We start from the raw sequence: 21,940 nt of genomic DNA on the forward strand, positions 1-21,940 counted from the left end.
AAATCTGTGCAGTGTTTCATAACTGCAAATACTGTAAAATATATATGGTATTTTTGTACAATATTTACAATATTTATAATTATTATGCAGTTCTGGAAAATATTTTGAAAGGTGAAAATTTAAAGTTATAAATAAGATTAAGTTTTATTATGAATAACAAATTAACAGAATTTTGGGACCTTGGAGGTCTTCTAGTTCAACACCCTGCTCAAGCAGAAAAACCTATACCATTTCACATAAATGGTTGTCTAATCTCTTCTTAAAAATCTCTAGCTTTGGAGCACATACAAGTTCTGGAGGCAAGTGTTCTATTGATTAATTTATCTAACAGTCAAGAAATTTCCCCTTAATTCTAGGTTGATTCTCTCCTCAATTAGTTTCCATCCATTGCTTCTTCTCCTACCTTCAGGCGCTTTGGAGAATAGCTTGACTCCCTCTTCTTTGGGGCAGCCCCTGAGATATTGGAAGACTGCTATCATGTCACCTCTCATCCTTCACTTCATTAAGCTAGACATGCCCAATTCCAGCAACCGTTCTTCATCTGTTTTAGCCTCCTGTCCCTTAATCATCTTTGTTGCTCTTCTCTGCACTCTTTTCAGAGCCTCAACATCTTTTTTTATATCATGGCAATTAAAAATGGATGCAATATTCCCAGTGTGGTCTTACCAAGGGATTATAAAGTGGTATTAACACTTAACATGATCTTGATGTGCTACTAACTTTATTCTGCTCAGATCCATCCATCCATCCCTTGACTTTTGTAAACTTTGCTTACTGGGCTGTTTCAAACTGTAAAAAGCAAAAGGGTTGGCTGCTGAGCCCAGCACAATACAGTCCACTGAAAAAGGCTCAGAAAATAAAATTTGGTTCTGAGTGGAAACTTTGAGAACGGCAGCTCTATTGTTCACTTGACCAGATGTTCCAAATTGCCTGCAAAGACTTCTTCTAAACACATCTGCCAAAACCTCTCACAATGCACTCTAACCTATCTGTTCTGGCATTCTTCCCTAGTTGTTCAGAGATCAACAACCTTTTTCATGACCTTTCATGTTTACAAACTGAGCATCTGAACACAAGCTAGGCACTGATTCAGAGAAGCAAAGCATCCATTCCCCAAATATTGGGACACTGAACAGGCAGTGGCTCAACTGCTAATTCACACAATTTTCTTGCCAGGGAATTAAAAAAATAAAACAAAGATTCCCTGAAAAACCAAAACCTTTGGCATTTGGTGTGACTAGTGTATATTTCCTGTCATGTGAAGGAAACGCAGCCACTCCTACCTGTTCAGGGGAAAAGGCCAAATTAGCTTGACTTTCCACCCTCTGGAACAGGAAAATAAATGGGTGCAAACTAAAAGCAAGCCACCCTCCACAGCCTACCTTGAACGTTTTGAAGAGGACCCATTGCTAGTTCCCTTCAAGTTCAGGGCAAATTTATCTTGAGCAAGAAGTTGGGGGCGCACTAGTATTTTTAAAGAAATATTTATGGTCTCTTGAGGGCAGATGTGATAAAGATTGGGAAGCATGAAGGGTCTCAAGTATCTCAAGTCTTTGCCTCTCCTGAATCTGTAATATCCCTGGTTTCAGAGCTGGCCCTGAATCCCACAGCGCAGAATGAGCACCTTCAGGCTGAACTTCAGTGGTGTCATATTTTCAGATGTGGGGGGTCAAGGAAAAGGTGAAAAAGTGGGAGGCCAGATGTAGTACAGTGACGTTGACATGCAACAAAAGCGTCCCCCCCCAATTGAGAGAATTCTCCAGAGAAGATGAGCCTCCAATCCCCCGACCCAACACTAGCATCCTGGTGCCAAATTGTAACAAGCCCAAATCCCACCACCTTTGACAAGTGCCACTCAAGAACACCCGACAACCGAAAGGACAAAATGGCATCCAAGGGGCAGCTTCCTAAACCTCAGTGCTTAGGACCACGAGGAGGCTGAACTGCTTACCGGAATGAGCCATATTCAGGGGGATGCTGGTACCTCATGGTGGGCCCATCAGAGCGTCCTTGCTGTGGCAGGCGGTGGTCACTGTAGAAATGCCCAGGATCCAGTGGCTTACAGCTCATGGACGGGCTGGACACATTCTTGTATGGGTATTCGGGAGGAGGCCCCCTGTGCTCTAATCCTTTCACCCCGGGCTGCGGAGGACCTGCCCCAGAAGTCTTGTAGAAGTCATTAGTCTGCTGGGAGGAGAGAGGGGAGAGCGGGGCGCTGGTGACGGGGGCGTGTGCCTTCACACCGCTGGTGGCCAGGGACAGCTGCATCAGCCGCTCACTCAGGGAGCGGACGTGTCCCTGCTTGAGATCCTTCAGTCCTTCATCCTGGTGGACCTTCCCTGGGCTCAGCCGCTGCACTGTGGGGCGCCCTTCGGTCCTCATCTTCTGGTTGGTGACGCCGGTGACATAAAACGCGGCTCCGACACTAGCATGTGGTTGACCCCTGAAGTACTGAGACTGGACTTTGGCTTCTTCATAGGTCGGGAGGTCCTCACCTGTTTGGAGCCTTGGCGAGAGCTGCTTCTCCATGATACTGTTGTCCATTTGAATCTCCTGGCCCTGGGGCTCCTGGCGAGCAACATGGGTCCCAACTGAGTGGTCCTGGTTGCTCAGCCCTTCGTTGGGAGCCCCGGGGCCCCCGCTGCTGGCAAAAGGCAGGGTGCCGCCTGTGGCCTGCTGGTGCAAAGCAAAGAGGCTGCGGCTCTCGTTGGGATTCCCATATCGGAGCTGCTCCTGCAGCAAACGCTGTAAAACTGTCGTTGAGGTTTGCTCTTCTGAATTCCTCATCTCCACTGCGATCCCTCCTGGGTGGAATGCAAAAGGTGGGCCGTGGCTGCCCCGGGCCTGGAGGGGGAGAAAGGAGGGTTACTGGAGGAGCCGATGAGGAAGGGCAGAGGGGAAGGAAGGCAGGGGGAAAACTTTAAAGTTAGAAGAGATAAAATAAACAAATAAAATTAGGAAGACCCTCTCATGAAAGGTGAGTTTCCATGGACTTTTGTAAACTCCCCACCTTCCATGGGGAGATTCCTTGAGGCAAGGACCACACTTTTTAAAATTTCTGAGGGGCACAGGGACACGACAGATGACAACACATCACTACAGCAAAAAGGTCCGAGATATAACCTCAGTTGGGAGAAGAGTTTAAAGGTCAAATGGCTGAAAAGGTTGGTGCTCTCCATCCAGGGGGGATCTCTGCGCTTCAAAAATAAGCTGATGGTTGGATAAAGCATCTGGGATGCCCATTCTGGGCTCTCTATCAACCAGGCATGGTCTAGATGAGTTGGAGTGCAGCTCCCAGACTTCCTGCTCCATAGGCTTGTGCACTGTGCTGAATGGAGTAAAATGTATGAGAAGAAAGTTTCTCAAGTCACCATTCATGGAAGGAACTTTTTGTAGTTGCTCAACAGTTAAGGCTTTCATTTATACTATCTCGTCCCAAAATATTAATACATGTAAAGTATGGTGGGCAGTTGCCATGGATGGAAAAGGTCAAACAATCTCTGAAGGCAAAAGCACTACTTACTTGTATTGGTGGACTCAGAAGAAGTCGTTCTGAAACATGAGGAGAAGCTGGCCCTTTTTGGCAAAGCAGGAATAGGGGTATATATATATATTCACGATCCTGTTTTGATTGGAGTTACTCAATTAATTCTTCGCTCTGTAGAAAGATTTGAAAACAGGAAAAGGTGAAAATTAAAATTCTATATATAAATGTATTTGTACGTGTGCTTGTGTATCCCCATTAACAAGTTTCTTAATTTTGAACAAAAAGCTGGCTATGTTGTGCCTTGGGACACCACAACATTTATTAAATCTTTAATACCTGAGAAATGTCCTTTTATTTCAACACACACACACACACACACACACACACGATTATGGAATCTTTCAAGCTTTTAGTGTCCTTGCCTGAGAATTTTCAGAGTGTCTAGTAAAAGCATCAAAGCTCTTAGAGGTGAAATGGATGCCATTTTTTATCGTATTTTTATTGCCTACCTCTGCAAAAGTTTTCAGACTTGGATCTACCTCTTAAGAATCTGAGATACCCAGATTAGAAAGAATTCTAGGAACAGGCAATAATGCAGATGAGACTAGCAAGCATAATGTAACTGAGAGAGACTGTAAGAAATAATATCTGCTGAAAGGGAAATATTCACAATATTTCTAATATGCAAAGAGTCAATACTGTATGAGGCAGTGACTATAATAATTAGAGTAGCAAGACATGAAGACCCAGGTTAAAATCCATGTGTATGCCTGATGTCTCCAGGGTCACTTGAGACTAATTAATTCTTTTCTCAATAAATATATTTTGAAGTGTTAATGAACATGCAAAACTGGAGAAATGAGGAAAGAGAAAAAGAAACATGTTTCCTTAATTCCTTGGAAAACGAATGGAGTGAATTTAACAAAAAAAATCAAGCCAATGCAAAGCTTAAAATACGCACACACTGGTTTGAATTAGGAACTAAAAACCATATAAACAACCATGTTTATGGCTTGGTATTCTCAATGGTTTACTGTAAAGTAGAGAAAGTAGATTTAAATGGATTGAAGACCTGAAACTCTGCATTTAAGCAAAATTATAGCTGTTGGTTGGGTTGGGTGAATTAGGAGAATAGTGAATAAAGTTGTGGAATGTTTTTAGAAAGTAGCGAAGAGATGTAGTGATAACAATGGGCATTTTATCTAGACTAGAGAGCTTAACTATGATTAAAGCTAAATACAAATGACTGTAGAATTCATGTGACCAAAGATAGGAGGACAATGAGAGACAACTCATATCTTTTTTCCTGACTGGTTCCTAAGAGAGATACTAAAGGACATCCACACATCCACCCTTCCTCCTCAAAGGGCTAGGAAAGGACAGGAATGGTAGCATATCGGTCCAGACATCACAAAACTGAGAAAAATGTTTTTTTTTTTTTTATTGAAAAGTTTTAAAATACAATTTTCCTTTGAAAAACCCCCCTTCCCCCTCCCTCCTCCCCTCCCTACCTCCCCCCTATCTCCCCCCCTCCCCCTCTCCCTCCTCCCTCCCCTGCCTCCCACCCCTCTACTTCCCCTCCTCCCCCCCTCCCCCCCCCCCCGACTTCCCAGAGCAAAATACAAGGTATATATCTAAAAAGCAATCATAAACAATCATATACTAACAATTATAAACTCTAAAATCCATCACTCTCTAGCTTATATAGAGTAAACCAATCCTTAACAATACTAAATATGTATAAAGAACTAAAATAAAAGAAAACTAGCATCATTCCCATCTATGTTCTTCCACAATTCACTATTACCTAGACATATTCTCACTTACACATCACAAGCACCTATCCCTATTAACCTCTCTAGCCAAAATAGGCTATAATAGATAGTTCTTACACAAATTAACCCGCATTAACCCACAAAATTTTCTTCCTCTTCCTCTGTAGTAAATTGTCCATTAATTCCAAATTGAACATTCTGTTACCATAGATATCATCCCAAAACTCTTAAAAACACAGCTACCACTTGACTATAAGTATATTGTGGAAGTTCCATAGATTTCTACTGGTCTTATTTTTTAATCTTTTTTGAGCGTTTTAAGGCAGCACGCGTCACCCTCTGTTCTCTAGGATCATCCAAAAGAGTTGCAGCTTGATCTCCTCCTGTACCCTTCTCGTCTATCTGTCCATCTTCATCCTCTTGATGTTCTCCTTCTCCAGATCCCTCTGCAGCTTCCAGAAGTGTTGATGGGGTTGCTTTTAAAACATTGTTGTAAAAATCATGCGCTTGCTTCACAGTACCCAAACAGTACCTTTTGCCATCATACATGAAGCTCAACCCAGCTGGGATCTCCCATCTGAACCTTATATCTCTTTGCTTGAGCTCTTGCACAAGAAATATAAAGTCCTTCCTTCTCTTTAAAATCTTTGGAGGAATTTCTTTTAGAACCAAAACTTCTTGACCAGCAATCACAACTGTGTTTTTTAAAACACAGCAAAGTAGAACCTCAGCCACCAGTCTCCGCCTCTCCCCCCCCTTCAATACTCCTGAAAATTATTCCTAGGACTTGTCCTAATCAGTAACACTAAAACAATAGCAAAAGGAGTAAAAAGAATGAAAAAGGGGATAAAAAATTCCAACCGAAAAATGAGGATAAAAAGTTTAACATATCAGAAGATAATTTGCTCGTAAGAAAGCTAGAAATATTTAAGACTGCAGCAGGATCATCTTAGCACAAATAGCCAAGATAGGTCTTCAGAAAGGAAACAAGCTGCCTTCAGAAATGAAAGCTCAGATATTGGTGGCTTGCAAAGTACTTATTCAGATTCTGTAAAAGAGTGATCAGGTGCCCATGGAGAGTCAGCTTTGTTCTATCCTGATCCACAACTAATGAGGATTCCACACTCATTTTGCCCTAGATCCAGCAGGATCTTGAGACTGCAGTTGTTTCAACAAAACAGGCCATACTCCGCATAACTATCTGCAGCACCCTGGATCTGCTGAAGAGTCCTCAGAATTTCCTCTGATGTATCGGTAGCATCTGTCATCTTTGTTGGTCAATGACTGACATCTGTCATCCTAGCCAGATCTGAAATTAGATAAACCCTTGTCTAACTATTGCCACCATACTGACATCCACAGTTCATGATCCCTATTTCCCAAACCTACACATTCTAGGCCAGTGTTTCTCAACCATGGCAATTGCTTGCATAGTTTTATGGGTGGGACATTTAACTTTGTATTGGAAAATTGTTACTTGTGTATTCAGACTTGGTTTCACATTTGACGAATACTTTGTAAGTAATAAACATGTTCTTTGAGGAATTTGCAAGCCTCAGAGTTCTGCTTTATTTGTCTCTGTCAGTCGGAACCATGACATTAAACCAAGTCTCATAAAACTTCATTTTCTCGGGGTACTGGGCCACGACCACGTACCCACTCACTTTTGGGAGAGCGGTAAAAAATCGGCAAAGATTCAAAATGGAGGAGAAGAGTGAAACTGCTGCTAGCCGCAGTGGAACTCCGGCTGTCGGAGTGCAGGCTGGCGCTCCAGCCACCAAGGAGGCGTCACTGGCTGGGGCTCGGCTGAAAGCCAGATTGATCCAACCTGGGAAACTGCTACCGCAGGAGCTACAATCCTGGCGAACCCCTATCAAGCCGAGGCTGCCCCTCAGTGCAGGAGCACTCCTGTAACCGCTGGAGAGGAGCTGCTATTGCTGCCGTCCCAGGGTTCTTCATCTGCGGATAGCAAGAAAGGAAAGGGGTCGGTGGGATGGGACGACTCCGGAGAGTGGAGGTTTCAGTCTGCAGTCCACAGCCCCTTGCTCGAACAGCTGAAGGAGAAGTTCAGCAGGCTGGAGGTAAAGGATACAATTCCCATTGCCAGGAGGTGGATGCCGTGAGGAGGAATGCCAAGAGCTACCCACCCACCCCCACTGAAGTCCCAGCCCAACTGCTGGAGTCCATGTGGCTTTGCCCAACCCCCAGCCAGCTGTGATGTCAAGCCCTGTATTCCAGCCAAGCCCACTGCCGTGGCCTCAGGATGACAATCCCAGAGCCCAGCCAAGGTGTCAGAACCCATTTCTTTGGTGGGGGGGCCTTTTTTCTTTTTCTCTTTCCTTCTATGGCAGACATGTCAAACTCACGATGTCATGTGACGTCGCGCAACATATCGGATGGTTTTTGCCATTGCCAGCAATGGGGTGGGCACAGCTTCCGCAAGATGCATCTGGCCCGCGGGATGGCAGTTTGACACCCCTGTTCTATGGGTTCTGCCATATTTCTGGGGGGAGGGGGGAGGCTTTGCGGGGATGGTATGTGTACTGGCCTCTCACTTAACTGCTACAATGTATCCTCTCCACTTCCTCTATCCGCTTGCTCTTTGAACTGTTTCCCTTTGATGCCAACCTGGGGTGAGAAAGGAATGTGCCTCCAGACATCTGACTTATCTCTCACTGCAGAAGAGAAAGTGCAAAGACCCAACAATGTTTTCACAGCCTTGTGAACGGAGTCTTATCAGTCTTGTTCCCACAGTGGACTTAACACCTGGGGATTGGCCCGTTTGAACTGACCAGATGAACTGTTGGGGTGGGGTTTGCTTTTTGCTCTTTTAACCTATTGATTTGAGCGGGAAACCCTCAGATCCTGCCTTCTATGCCTGCTGTCAATTTCTCCTAATAAAAGTTCCTTTTGGGATGAATCTGTTTCAAGAGTTCTGCTTTCTTGGGAAGAGGTTTTGAAGCGGGTCCTTACATTAGGCAGGATCTGCAGAAGTCAGTCAGCCTGGAAGGAAGACCCTTACCGCGGGGACCACTCAAACCATGTCTGAATTAGGTACGGAGACAGAGGAAGCTACCATTGGGGGGGGTTCTCTCCAGGCTGGCCTGAGTGGATGCAGCTCGCATTCCTCCAGCTCCTCCGATGAAGTCGTGGTCGCCCAGCACTGAGATAACCCGAGGTGGTCGATGGGCATTGAAAAGAAGGAGGGCTGGGAGCGGAAGGCCAGGAAGGTGACCCTCAAACATGGCAGTCACCAACTGGGATGGAAATTGGAGATGGAGAGATCGCTCCATCTCAGTGAAGATGAAGAAGAAGATGAAGAAGATGAAGAAGAAAGACCAGCCCGTTCCACCCAGCTCCTGGAGCAAGCTATCAGCATGCTGAGAGTAGCTTTTGACTCCCTCAAGGAAGAGAGAGCTGACCCATGTCGTGGCATAGCAAACCTAGGCACAGCAGAGGATGCAGGGGGCATCAGGATTGAGGTAGCAAATCCAAGTTCTTCTACCAGCACTTTAGAGACTGTGGCCGCCACTATAGCAGCAACCACTCCTGCCCAAGACACACCAGCTGATGGAGCCGGACACTGACCCAGGAGGAGGTTCCCACAACTGGAGGTAAAGTACAGGTAAAGTACACAGATTATAGGTTTTCCTGGTCCACATCCTGAGCTACATGGAGGAGTATGGACAAGACGTCCCAAGTGACCACGGGAGGGTTTAAGTAACCTCTACCCCCTCCCTTTGATGAAGGACATCCTGGCACATTTGTCTAAAGGGAAGATTTTTTTCAAAGTTGGACTTGAGAGACATATTACCGAGTCAGAATTTAAAAAGGAGATAAATGGAAAACCGCATTCACTTGCCCATTAGATTGTTTCCAATTCAGAGTTCTGCCATTCAGGCTTCAGGAGCACCCTTAGTATTCATGCAATTGGTAAATGAGGTGCTCCAGGAACACCTCTATAAGGGGGTGCTTATTTACCTGGACGACATCCTGATATTTACTGAAACTAAGAAGGAACATGTAAAACTGGGTGGGACTGTGCTGAACAGGTTGTGGGCAGCCCATTTGTATGCCAAATTATCTAAGTGTGAGTTCCACAAAGATAGAATCGATTAACTTGGATATCGCATCTCATCAAATGTTATAAGATGGACCCCAGAAAAGTCCAGGCTGTGCTAGAATAGGCTCCGCCCTGTACCAGGAGGAAATTGTAAAGCTTCCTTGGATTTGCAAACTTTTACTGCCAATTCATCCCCTCTTTTGCACAAATTGCATTGCCCATCACAAACCTATTAAAGACAAAAAGGGATGGGAAACCGAAGCCCAACCAGCCATTGAAATGGACTGTAGAATGCTAAGCCACTTTTGAGAAATTAAAAAGGTTCTCAGCAGAACCAGTGTAAAAACACCTGGATACTGAGAAACCTTTTATAATTCAAGTGGACGCTAGTGACAGCAGTGGGGGCAGTACTACTTCAGGAGAATAATGAAGGAAATTACAACCTTGTGCATACACATCGAGGAAACTCAGACAGAACAAAGGTGGGAGGTTTGGGAAAAGGAAGCTTATGCCGTCCGGTGGGCTCTCTTAACCTGGTGACATTTCTTGGAGAGGAATAAAATCCCTTTCCAGGTATGGACTAACCACAAGAATCTGGAGGCCCTAAAAATACCCAGATAATTTTCTCCCAAACAGGCGAGATGGTCCCAGCATTTCCACCAGTTCAATTTCACCATAAAACATCTACCAGGGAAAAAAAATTCCTAGCAGATGCACTGTCATGGCTACCGCAATGCAATAGCACCAAATCAGAGATAACAGATCCACTCATGCCATCAAAGCAATTAGCAGCACCAATCACCACTCGAGCGCAAGCCAAAACTCCAAAAACACTAATAAGCCAAGCTGGAGTAGAATTCAGGAAAGCGCTAGAGAAAGACGAATGGTTTTTAAGCCACAAAAATTTGTGCACCATGAATGATGGACTTCCATGGGTGGGAGGGAAACTACATTCCAAAAAGCCAAAGATTGACATTCATGCAGCTTTGCCATGACTCCAAATCTGCCGGACATTTTGGGTTTGTGAAAACCCTCCATCTAGTGAAATGGCAATTTTGGTGGCCGTCAATAAAAAAGGACATTGAAAGGTATGTAGCTAGTTGCCCAATATGCGCAGTAGCCAAAAGGAGACAGGGGAAAACCCCAGGACTGTTACAAATGGTAGCTATGGACTTTATTGCGGAATTACCAGAAAGTGAGGGAAATACAGTAATTTGGGTCGTAACGGCCTTATTTTATTTATTTATTTATTTATTTTTATTCCATTTATATCCCACCCTTCTCCGAAGACTCAGGGCGGCTTACAAGCTTAGCAGTAGCCTTCATTCTATGTATATGCCTGCTTATTAGGGCTTTCACACACACCCCAAGCGGCATTATTACAAAGTCAGCTTAATTGCCCCCAACAATCTGGGTCCTCATTTTACCTACCTCGGAAGGATGGAAGGCTGAGTCAACCTTGAGCCTGGTGGGACTCGAACCTGCACTAATTGCAGGCAGCTGGTGTTACTTAAGGAGGCATTAGCCCACTGCTCCACCAAGGCTCTATTTTTCTAAATAGGTGCATTTTATTCCATGCCAGAAAATCCCCACTGCCAAAACCTTAGCAAAGTTATTTGTACAGCATATTTACTGACTACATGGAGCCCCACAACAGATTATATGAGATAGAGGGGTGCAATTTACTTTGGAGTTTTGGAAAGCATTCCTAGAACTTGTCCCACCCAGGGACTGTCATCTAGTCATCATCCTCAAACGAATGGTGGGACGGAACGTTCAAACTCAGTACTGGAGCAGTACTTAGGGTGCTTTATAAACTACCAACAAGACAACTGGACCAACCTGCTTCCGTTCGCAGAAGTTGCCTATAACAACGCAATACATTCCAGCATAGGCTACACTCCATTCCAAGTAGTGATGGGACAGAGTTTTAATCTGATGCCTGAACTACTCTCCACAGAACCGACCATCCCCTCTTTAAAAGAGTGGATCGCACAACTCCAAAACACCTGGCCAGTTGTGAGAAAAGCTTTACATGAAGCTAGGGAAGCATATAAATTCCAAGCAGATAAAAAATGAATTGAGCCCAAACCATTCCAAGTAGGAGAAAAAGTATACCTGTCTACAAAATATTTAAAGTCCCTAAAAAGGTAAAGGTAAAGGTTCCCCCGCACATGCGTGCTAGTCGTTTCCAACTCTAGGGGCCGGTACTCGTCTCTGTTTCAAAGCTGAAGAGCCAGCGTTTGTCCAAGGACGTCTCCGTGGTCATGTGGCCGGCATGACTAGACGCCAAAGGCGCACAGAACGCTGTTACCTTCCCACCATAGTGGTCCCTATTTTTCTACCAAACACTGTCGTTGGAAGGGCAAAAGGTTGTGCCAGGTGGCCTCAGCATTCTGTGCTTCTCATCTTACATGTGGCTTCCCCTTTCTTTCTCAATTTCTCTGTCACTCTGCCAGCTATGATTCAGATGAAAATACAGGTGTGGCACCAGCAGGTGCATGGATGGAGGCCAGATTTTACATCCTCATTCCATTCCTTCTCCTTTGCTGATTTCTCATTCTTGAAACAGTGCAACAACTGGCAATAAAATCTTGACTTCCAACTGTTACAGACATATCATTCCAAAACCAAGTGATCATTTGTAGATATTTAATCCATAACTGAAGAGTTCCTTGTTGTTAAAGGTCAAACTTTGCACTACCTTGATGACTAGAATGCTACCAAGGTGTTTTCTAAGCCATCTAAGGATATGAGAGCTGGAACACCCAAAATGCTTTAAGTTGGCCTGATCCAGCTTGACATTTCTATGACATTATTGGATGCTGTTATAATGAGCCACATTTTAGCCCAGCTTCCAAAAAGTGGTGTGCTGGAAATACAGGCATTGTTCCCCATGTAGAGTCCAATCCTAATGTATGGATACCTAGGATTAAAAGAATTTGTTCACAAGGAAGTTGGCATTGGATTTGCAAGGGTAACAAAACAGTTGATAAAAATGCTTTTTCTGGAAATCCCAGACAGAAATACAGGGACAAAACACTTCCACAGAGCAAAGTCTTGCCCCACTGTGACCCAAAGTCTCCTCAAAAGAAATAACAAGAGCATTGCCATTTAATGTTTAGACTCTGTTCTTCTAGTTTTTTCTTCAGCATTTTAGGTCCTACTCTTCTTTGGTTGTTAGCAGCCACATCCCACAAGCATCCCAAGAATGCATTGGCGTCATTCTCCTTTCTTCCAGTGGTTTGGCCATTCCTTTGCTAATTTAGACCAGACCTGTGCGCTGGATGACCATTAATGAAAACCATATGAGATCATCCTCTAACCTTCCAAACTATCCTCCAAATTCATCAAGAAGAGCAGAAAGGTTTTCAGCAAAGACTCTGATCTTTCTCATTGGCGTAAAAAGTGCTTTAAAAGTGTTAAGCTGCATGGAAAGATCAAATGACACCCATTCTAGCCAGGCATTTATTTGCTGTGGGTTTTTCCTTCCCTGGATGAACTTCAGCCACTGACATGGTTCCTATGATTATCATTAAAAGACTGCTTTACAGATGTCAGAATTTCTGACCTACAATATTTTAGACAAGTATTTAGAGTCAGTTGAGATTGAGTCTGTACACAATACCACAATAAATAAATACAATTTACCGTATATACTTGAGTATAAGCCGACTCGAGTATAAGCCGAGACCCCCAATTTCACCCCCAAAAACTGGAAAAAGTTATTGACTCGAGTATAAGCCGATCCGCCGTTCTGCAAGCCTCCACCGCCGGCGGAGGCTGGATCCGCACTCTGCAAGCCTCTGCCGCCAGCAGAGGCTCGATCCGCCATTTTGCAAGCCTGAATACACAGGAATACCCTGTGTGGCCGCGGCTCTCGGGGAAGCCCTGGCTGTCCGCTTCCTCGCTCCACGCTGCCATTCGGGGCCCGCGCGTTCCCCGGGCAAATCGCGGCGCCCAGCAGGCGAGGAAACACGCCCGCTCCAGTCGCCCCCCCCTTCCCTCAGGAGACGCGAAGCAAGTGACCGCCCGGAGCTTACCGAGGACTTGCGCGCGGCCGAGGCTTCGGTGCTTCCAGGATCGCGTGCACCTCTCCCAAGCCGCCGCCGTCCGGAGACCTGCCGAAGTTTGGGGAGGTTTGGGGAGGTGCGCGCGCACCTCCCCAAACCTCCCCAAACGTCGGCAGGTCTCCGGACCTCCGCGCCCTGCCTGCCTGCTTCTTTCCGCTGCGGAAAGAAGCAGGCAGGCAGGGCGCGGAGGTCCGGAGACCTGCCGACGTTTGGGGAGGCGCGCACCTCCCCAAACCTCCCCAAACGTCGGCAGGTCTCCGGACGGCGGTGGCTTGGGAGAGGTGCGCGCGATCCCGGAAGCACCAAAGCCTCGGCCGCGCACAAGTCCTCGGTAAGTTTTTTTGTTGACTGGAGTATAAGCCGAAGTGGAATTTTTCAGCCCAAAAAGTGGGCTGAAAAATTCGGCTTATACTCAAGTATATACGGTAATTAAGCAATCTGTAAGGGAGCAAACAGGTAGTCCTCAACTTACAACCACAATTGAGCCCAAAATTTCCACTGCTAAGTGAGACAGCTGTGAAGTGAGTTTTGCCCCATTTACATCCTTTCTTGCCTCAGTTGTTAATTTGAATCGCTGAAGTCATTAACAACACGGCTAAGTGAATCTAACTTCCCCACTGACTTTGCCTGTCAGGTCGCAAAAGGTGATCACATGACCCCAAGACAACACAACCGTCACAGATATGAATCAGTTGTCAAGCACCCAAATTTTGATCACGTGACCCTGGGGATGCTGCAACAGTTGTGTGAAAAAATGGTCCTAGTCACTTTTTTCAGTGCCACTGTAATGTCAGATAGTCACTACACAAGCTGTTGTAAGTATTTGAGCTGCTCCAGTGCAGGAGGGGCTCTTATCACTGGATCCACACAAAAGCTGCAATGGAGATTCTTGGACATGTAGACCCAGGCACAATCATTTACAAGTCACTTATTATTATGTTGTGTGAATCCAACCAATTGCATCTCATTTGATATGCCACGATCAAACAAATTCTGGCTTCGATGAATTTGTCTGAAGCACAAATCCAGATTTCTGCCTCCAAAGAATCCCATTGGTGAAATTTGTAGGACTTTTTATTCATGAATTCAATCAACAAAGTTATATCCCACCATTCTTCTAGGAGTTTAAGACAGATTATGTAAGGATGTGTAGCATGTTTATATGTGTTACACATGTGTACACTTTTGAGAATTTCGTTTTTACTGTGTGCCAGTGTGCCCACAGTAAAAATGGCAATAAAGGTTATCTATCTCTCTCTCTCTTTCTAGTTCAGTGGGTTTTTACTTCAACTTCAGCAATTCTGAGATGCACAAGAATTCTGGGAGTTGAAGTCAACTCATCTTAAAGTTGCTGAGGTTGAAAAACACCCTTCTAGGTGGAGCTCTATTTATGCTGTAGGAAACCTGGGAATTAAATTATGCTGAAACAAGGTCTGGCTTGGGATCACTCAGGTCTGAGAAGGAAATATCCCTAAACTCAAGGGCTGCATTTTATTTTACTTGAGGGTTCCAAAGCATATTATTCTGACCTGGTGATTTAGCCCCCCTTCTTACCATTGTTAATCAAAATATGTAGGCTACATCTACTACAGATCTGGCCTGAGTATTTGAAATTTTATTTTGTTAAATATTTTTAAAGTAAAATGACTTACTCTAAGTTGTCATTTTGCAACCAGCCTTTAATGACAGGGGCTACTGCCCCCCATCCGATGGTCTCTGGTGCCTGATGCATCCAACCCGCCCCCCAGTCTCCCTCTTTCCTGCAGATAGCCCAGAAAGATTAAAAAGAAAAAAAGGGAGGAGAGCTGCTCATCTTCTGAAACAGAAACCATCTCGCAGAAAACTGCTGGAGGCAGAGTGGCTATGTGCCTCTCAGCAAGGAAGAAATCTTGCTGGCTGAAGAGGGTTTTGCGCGCGCACACACACACAAACTCAATGTAAATAAACAGAGGAAGTTACACTTGGAACACTAAAGAGAAAACTCCCAAACATGCTCACAATTTTGAAGAGTGGGTTAGTTGTCAATAATCACAACTCTTCTCTTTGCTCCAACAGGCCAATCCCAGCCATGCGCCCCAGGCCCTGAAACGTCCAGCTGCAGCCACTGCAGTGGGAGCTCTTGCATGGAAAGAGATCCTCCCAGTGCTGGGATAAGCAGCTGTTTTTGCTGTCTAGTTTCTTTTTGAACTGGGCGACCAGAAACAAGACCGAGGAGCCTCTGGCCCAGGAACCCCCAACACGGAGGGATTGCTGCTGGCCTTTGATGGTCCAAAAGATCCATCTTGTCACTGACTTTTTAATATATAAATAAAACCACTGGCTAAGACTGAAGAAACTGTGTTTTCCTTGACACATTACAAGACAGGGGTGACAAACACTACTAACTTGGATAGCTTTAAAAGAGGACTAGATCAATTCTGGGAAGATGGTTATATCAAGAACTTTTAGTCTCAAATGCACAATGTGCACTTATTTCATACTTGAGCAACATCTAATCATAACAACTCTGAGCAGCTTAAAAATACCCCGACATAGTAATTTGGGGGAAAACACAACCAAGTAGTTTTTAAAAAGCCAGGGACACATCCTCTATATTAGCAGCCCCCTGGAGACAGGTTGTTCCGTGGACCAGGGGGGCATAGTTTTGTGGGTTGCCTGCATCCTCTGGATGGGGCTTCGCTCATTTTCGTGGCCTGGTTTCTGACATGATGCGGCCCGCTGCCAGTCCACAAACTGGGGGTTGGAGAACCCTGGTTCAGCTGAAAGGTCTTCAAGAGAGAGAGGGACTTGACTTGCTTCTGCTGGACATGGGAAAAACACTGGAGGCCTTTTCTGGTCTTGGTGGCTGATCTGGAATCCATGATAAGATGGGCCAGGATGACTTCATCTTATAGCCTGACCATCAAGGGGTCAGAGAAATACCCTGGCTTTATGCTTCATCCTACGCTATGATTTTAAACTATAACTTAGCTTTCCTTGACCATGAAGTTCAGACTGAAACATAACAGCAATCTATAAAGTTGGATTCATACAGCTAAAGTTACCGGTAGCTAAAAGCAATAAACCATGTTACATCTAAAACTTAACTTCTATGATTCACTCAGTCCTGTCTGATGAAGGCAATTTTTTCTGAATTAGGTTTAGTATGGCAAGTGTTCTTGTTTCTTAATGGATTTTTTAAAAAATTATGAGCACTCATTTAGCCAATTTTAATGTTTTAAAGCAACCTTACCACTTTCTCTGAATGTTAACTTGTGCTGTTAACTGCCTTAAGTAGAATCTGTATGGATAAAGGCACACATCCTCTGCCAGCAGCAATGGCTGGAAGACAGAAGGGAAGAGAGGGGAGTGCTACAACTGCTGCATCCATCCTATAAATTTCTCTTCTGCTACTTCATAATGCATGCTTTTATTAGAGTTCAATTTTCCCTTAAGAAAAATCTGCAGTATGACAACTTGGAAAACTGGCTTTTTAAAAGTCAGTTATTAAGTGCAAAAACAGCCTGGAATCAGAATTTAGCTTTTGCTGATTATGAAGACACATCTATGGTATTTGGTGAGAAAACTGAAATGGTTTGCTCTTCCTTTCTCCTGGGACATTTTTTGGCTTCTCAGTTTAGCCCACAGCCCTGGGGCTCCTCAATGGCCTCTTCCTCAACTAGTCATCAAGTTCAACCTGATAAGCCATTCCTCTCTTTCTCACCTGGGAAGAAATCTTTGCTTCGTAATCTGGAGATAATCCGCAGGCACTCACAGGAGCTGCCCAGGGCTAGTTCCTCCCTCTCCTCTTGTGCTCCACGGCCATCCTTTCAACAGAACCTGGAAGGGCCTCTGCTGGGCCATGAACAGGAGGCTGGATCCCCACAGGAAGCAAAGCATCCACCTTCCAAAGTGACTTCCTCACCTTTTAATCAAACCATCTTGGTTAATGTGACACCAGGGGGAAATCTATGATGAGAACTTTGCCAAGTTTAATTTAATGAAGAATAAATATAAAAGAAATTACGACAATTCTTTTCTGACCTATCCTCTACTTTTTGGAGGGTGGCTCATGCCAGAGTACTCAAAAGCCTAGCCTGGCTCTAAAGGCAGCAGCTGTCCGTACCCTAGCTAAATGGCACCTCTGAGTGCTGAGGAAGATCACCTTTATGAAAATTGACATTTAAAGTAAAAAGTATTTTTAACAGGCAGAGAGTAACAAATGATGTCATAGAAATGACTTTTTAAAAAGGGATCATTTTTGCTTTAGTTTTTGATGATTCTAAATCAGGTTAACATATACTGCCTCTCTTCAGTGGTTCTTCACCGAAGAAAAATGGAGAGACAACACGTGTGATCATTTCTATTTCTTGTCCAATGCTCTCTGACATCAATGGCCTAATTTCTGGGAAGGAATTGCAGAAAATAATTTAAACAGCACTTGTGTGGCCACAGGATGCCAGCCTTCTATAGGAGAAGTAAAAAGGCCTGGAAAAGATTCAGCAAGTGCAACATCCAGGTTTTCCATTATTGATGACATGCATTTAACTCACACCAGAATCTGCAGAAGAAACACAGAACTGTACTAGACCCAAGTAATTTCCTGTTTTAGCAATAACAGCACCAAAAAAGCCTCCTTTGGATTTCTCCCAAATGAGGTGATGCAATCCTTGAACAGAATTCAGGTAAGGCTAATTCCCCACACCTATCAGCACAGTCACTGATCAGCAGCGAGTGTCACCCTGGATCTCCATCAAGCACCTGGAGCTGGAAAAGGAATTTCAATAGGAGAAAGCCACCCAATTCTCTAAACCAGGGGTTCCCAACCTTTTCTGTACCCTACACCCCTAGAATGCTTCTGATATATTCTTGCAAAACTTACAAAAGTTCAAAATAACAGCAATGAATTATGCATATACACTATAATCTTGAAAACCCAAGTTTTCGCACTCCTGGCTGGGAACCTCTGCTCTAAACCATCTGTGTGGATTTGGAACGGCCTCAGGGCAGCTTCTTTGTTTTAAGGGTAGAAAGGAAATAAAGCTTACTAAAACCCAGCTTCACTCAAGAATGAGATTGGAGTCAATAGCAGCGTCACTTGCCAGATAGACAAAATAAGAGTAGCTGCTCTGAAGCTTAAACAGAATACTTTGAATCCTGGGAATGAGCAGTTCCTCATTTGCTAATTGAGAAAAAAAATTCAACTAACTGATCATACAGAACAAGCAACAGATCACAGATATGCAGATTGCAAAGCTTTTTTTATCCAATTGCAAAACTGGAATGTCTTCCCATTTTTAGGCAGTATTATATACTACCCTCTTCTTTACTTATGAAGGCGCAAATGTACTTGAACCCTCAAATATCTGAATTAAACAGAACTGTGACCATCCCCAGGAGGAACTTTTCACACCTGTTATCCTGTTAGACGACTAGTATCAGAAGTGTACTTTGTAACATCGAAAAACTATATATTGAGTAAAAACTTTCTACACCACATATTTTTTCTATGATGACTCAATGAGCATCAATGAGATGTGAGTGGAGATTTGCAAAAGGAGGTAACAGAGATTATGGGAATTCAAGTCCAACAGTACAAACGCCAAGGCCACGGTCCTAAGGAAAGCCAGCTAAAATGGCACCAGTCACCAGTCTTTTCTTAATAAGTACTTTTGTTAAATACTAATTATTTTTACCAAAAAGCTGCTGCTCGATGGCTTATTTTTAATCATTTATCACAACAAATACTTGGCCTGATTCATTGTTGCAAGCTAGCATTCTGCCAATAAACTTCTCCAAACAATGGCTTTTCCACTGCAATCACAACCAAGGTTTGTGGCAAAAGACCAATGGCTTAGATTCCCCATCGGAGCCACAGCTCTGGACGCCAAGCACAGCAGGGGCCGGGCCTTGCCCACTGGACCAACCTTTCCAGGCCTGTCCTAGTCCAAGTTCAAGGAGGGCCCTGCTGGAAAGACCAGACTGGTGTCACACCCTGCGGTGGGAATTCAGAAGCCACTTGGGGGGTGGAGCACCTGCCCCACAGCATTCTTCTTCTCCCTGCCCTGCCTCCCAGCCTGGGAATGACCCAAGATGGAGCCTCCAGATGCACCAGGGAGGAAGTATATAGGATGCCTCTAAGGACCGTCCACCGATGGCATCTGATGGCCGCTTGGACGTTGGTGCCATCGACACAGTCTCCAGAGTGCATCAAAGAGCTTCTCGGCTTATGTCAAGCTGAAAGCTCATTTCTTAGAACAGAGTAACGGAGCGGAAGGGGCCTTGTGGCTCCCTTTGCTCCGGGCACTTTGGTCCAGGCACCCAAGATGGCTCCTGAGGCCAGAAGCCAGGGTCGCGGGAGCCAAGCACCGTCCTCCGGGCCCCCAACCGCCCGAGGCCCCTCGCCAGATTTCCCCCTGCCTTGAAAGCCACAAAGGGGGTCCCCAGCCCTTCTCCTCTCGGGCAGCGGAGCAGAAATCCACGTCAACGCCTGACTCCCTCGCCTGGGATCGCCCCGCACCAAGCTTGCCAGCCGCAACGGGGGCCACAGCGAGCCAAGCCCGAACAAAGCGCACCCGCTTCAGGTGCGCCCAGCCGGCCAAGCGCCGGCGGAGGAAAGCCCCCGGAGGGGTGCCGCTTCCCGAGGCGGAGGGGGTCCCGGCGCGGAAACCTTCGGGAAGGCACGAAGCCGGCGGCCCGCTCCCGCCCGGGGGAAGCCAGAAGTCAGGCGGGGGGGAGCGATCGCGACGCCGGCCAGAGGGACGCGGGGCGCCCCCGAGCTCCGTCCCTCGCCTCGCTGGGCAGCGCTGGAGCCCCCTTGCAAACCCTCCCGGACCGCTTGTTGGGAGGGGAGTCCGCCTCGGAACGTCGCCCCCGCCCGCCAGTTCCCGCCGGGCGGGGAGCCGAAGCCCCGGAGGGCGCCTCCGACCCGCCCTGCCCCGAGCGAGGCTCACCGGGGGCGCCCGGCACGGCGGGCGGAGGGAGTCGGCGCTCCCGCGGCCAGTTCAGCGGCCGCGCAGCAACGAAGCCGCCGCCGGCGCCGCGCCCGGCCAAGAGTCCATCGCCGCCCCTGCAGGAAGCTCGGCCGGCCGGGGTCTTCAGCGCCGCGCCCGGGGCAGCACGGCTGGGCAGCGGGGGCAAAGTGGCCGAGCCCGCCGCCCCGGCGCTCCGCAGTGAAGCTTCCCCCGCTTGCAACGCCAGCGGGGCGGGCAGGAAAGGAGGCCAGAGCCACACGCCGCCCGCTCACTGGCCCGCGCCCGCCCCGCCGCGGACGGCGGTTGGCCGGCCCGCCTGCCAGTCCCGCCCGTTAAGAACGGGGGGGCACCAAACAAGGGGCCATTGTCACCGGCGGGGAAGAGCGCTGCTCCGGCCCCGGGCGCCCCCCGCAGGCAACGGACGGCGGCGCCCGGCATGGTGGGCGAGCGGGCGGGCGGCTGAGCAAACGCCGAAGCGCCCCTGCCGTCGGCCCGCTGCCCCATTGCCGCCGGGGCCCCGTTGGGTTTGCTGCGCCCGACACTCCCCGCACCCCGGGCGCCTCCTGGGCCAAAAAGCCGCTGAAACGGGCAAAGGTGGCGCGGATGGGCGCCTCGGTCAAGGCCCCGGGCAGCTGGGAGGACCTCACCAAGCTGAGCTGCTTAGCCTCCGTCCCCTTCCCGCGAAGTCCCACTCTTGAGCCCGGGGGGGGGCAGCCCTCTCCGTTGGACCCCTGAAAGAAGGGCTGAAGGCCGGGGAGGAGCCTCGACATCTGTCCCAAATATCTGTAGGAGACCCCAGCCTCTCTCTCACCTCTCTCCGAACCAGACTCGCTGCACTCTGCGAGATGCCTTCAGGGTTTTTCATCCCCAAACAGCCAAAGCAGACACATTCCCAACCTGAGGACCCAGCTGCTTTGCACCAAGAGTCAAAGAAGGATTTGCAAGGCAAGCAGGATGGGGAACGACTGAAACTCTGCCCTGCTTTCTAGCCCCTCCTCACAGCCCCGCTGCAACAAAGCAAAGGGTGGAAAGAGTGGAGAGAATCCTCAGAGGCCAAACCCTCCCAGCCCAACAAGCAGACGCCGCAATTAGAACATTTCCCCCAGAAAGAGACTCGTTTCCTTCTTGAAAACATCATCCCTTCCGGACATTTTGATCCAAGAACATGCATGCAGACCTACATTTAAAGCAACAAAAAAGGCTGAGGACGCGCCTGTTGCTGGAGCTCATTAGCTCTGCTGAACTGTGATTTTTAAAACTTTTTAAATCTTGTGAAATATTCCACAATAACCATGGGAGATGAACTGGAGTGGCCAGGATGGTAATACAGAATCAGGGGACCCCAAATACATCTTCTTAACCATAAAGGTAAAGGTAAAGGTTCCCCCGCACATGCGTGCTAGTCGTTTCCGACTCTAGGAGCCGGTGCTCATCTCCGTTTCAAAGCCAAAGAGCCAGCGCTTAACCATATTTTAGATCAAATAATTTTCCAAAATAGTTGCATATTTTCAAATTTCCAACCTCTCTGCATAAGGGTGGACATTAAACTGAAAAGAGGGAGGGGGAAAAAACCCCGCCATCTTCCAGCA

General features: G+C 46.6%; 1 protein-coding gene across 3 annotated transcripts in view; it reads right to left on the bottom strand.

Annotated features, from left to right (window-relative positions):
- AMOT (angiomotin) overlaps nt 1-21,526 on the bottom strand; it is a 69,674-nt gene extending 48,148 nt beyond the window's left edge. Inside the window, exons 1-3 of one of the 3 annotated variants that reach the window (XM_081336855.1) lie at nt 21,163-21,526; nt 3,524-3,658; nt 1,952-2,844 (exon numbers count right to left, since the gene is read on the bottom strand). In XM_081336855.1, coding sequence (XP_081192981.1) covers nt 1,952-2,787 — 836 coding nt within the window. In that variant the 5' untranslated portion in view covers nt 2,788-2,844; nt 3,524-3,658; nt 21,163-21,526. Of the gene's footprint in view, nt 1-1,951; nt 2,845-3,523; nt 3,659-6,450; nt 6,473-20,330; nt 20,582-21,162 lie in introns of those variants that run through there. The other 2 variants (XM_081336854.1, XM_081336856.1) reach the window with 2 other exon arrangements.
- Between the last annotated feature and the right edge of the window lie 414 nt (nt 21,527-21,940).

The sequence above is a fragment of the Vipera berus genome, assembly GCF_964194415.1.
Source record: "Vipera berus genome assembly, chromosome: 11".
Classification (NCBI taxonomy): Eukaryota; Metazoa; Chordata; class Lepidosauria; order Squamata; family Viperidae; genus Vipera; species Vipera berus.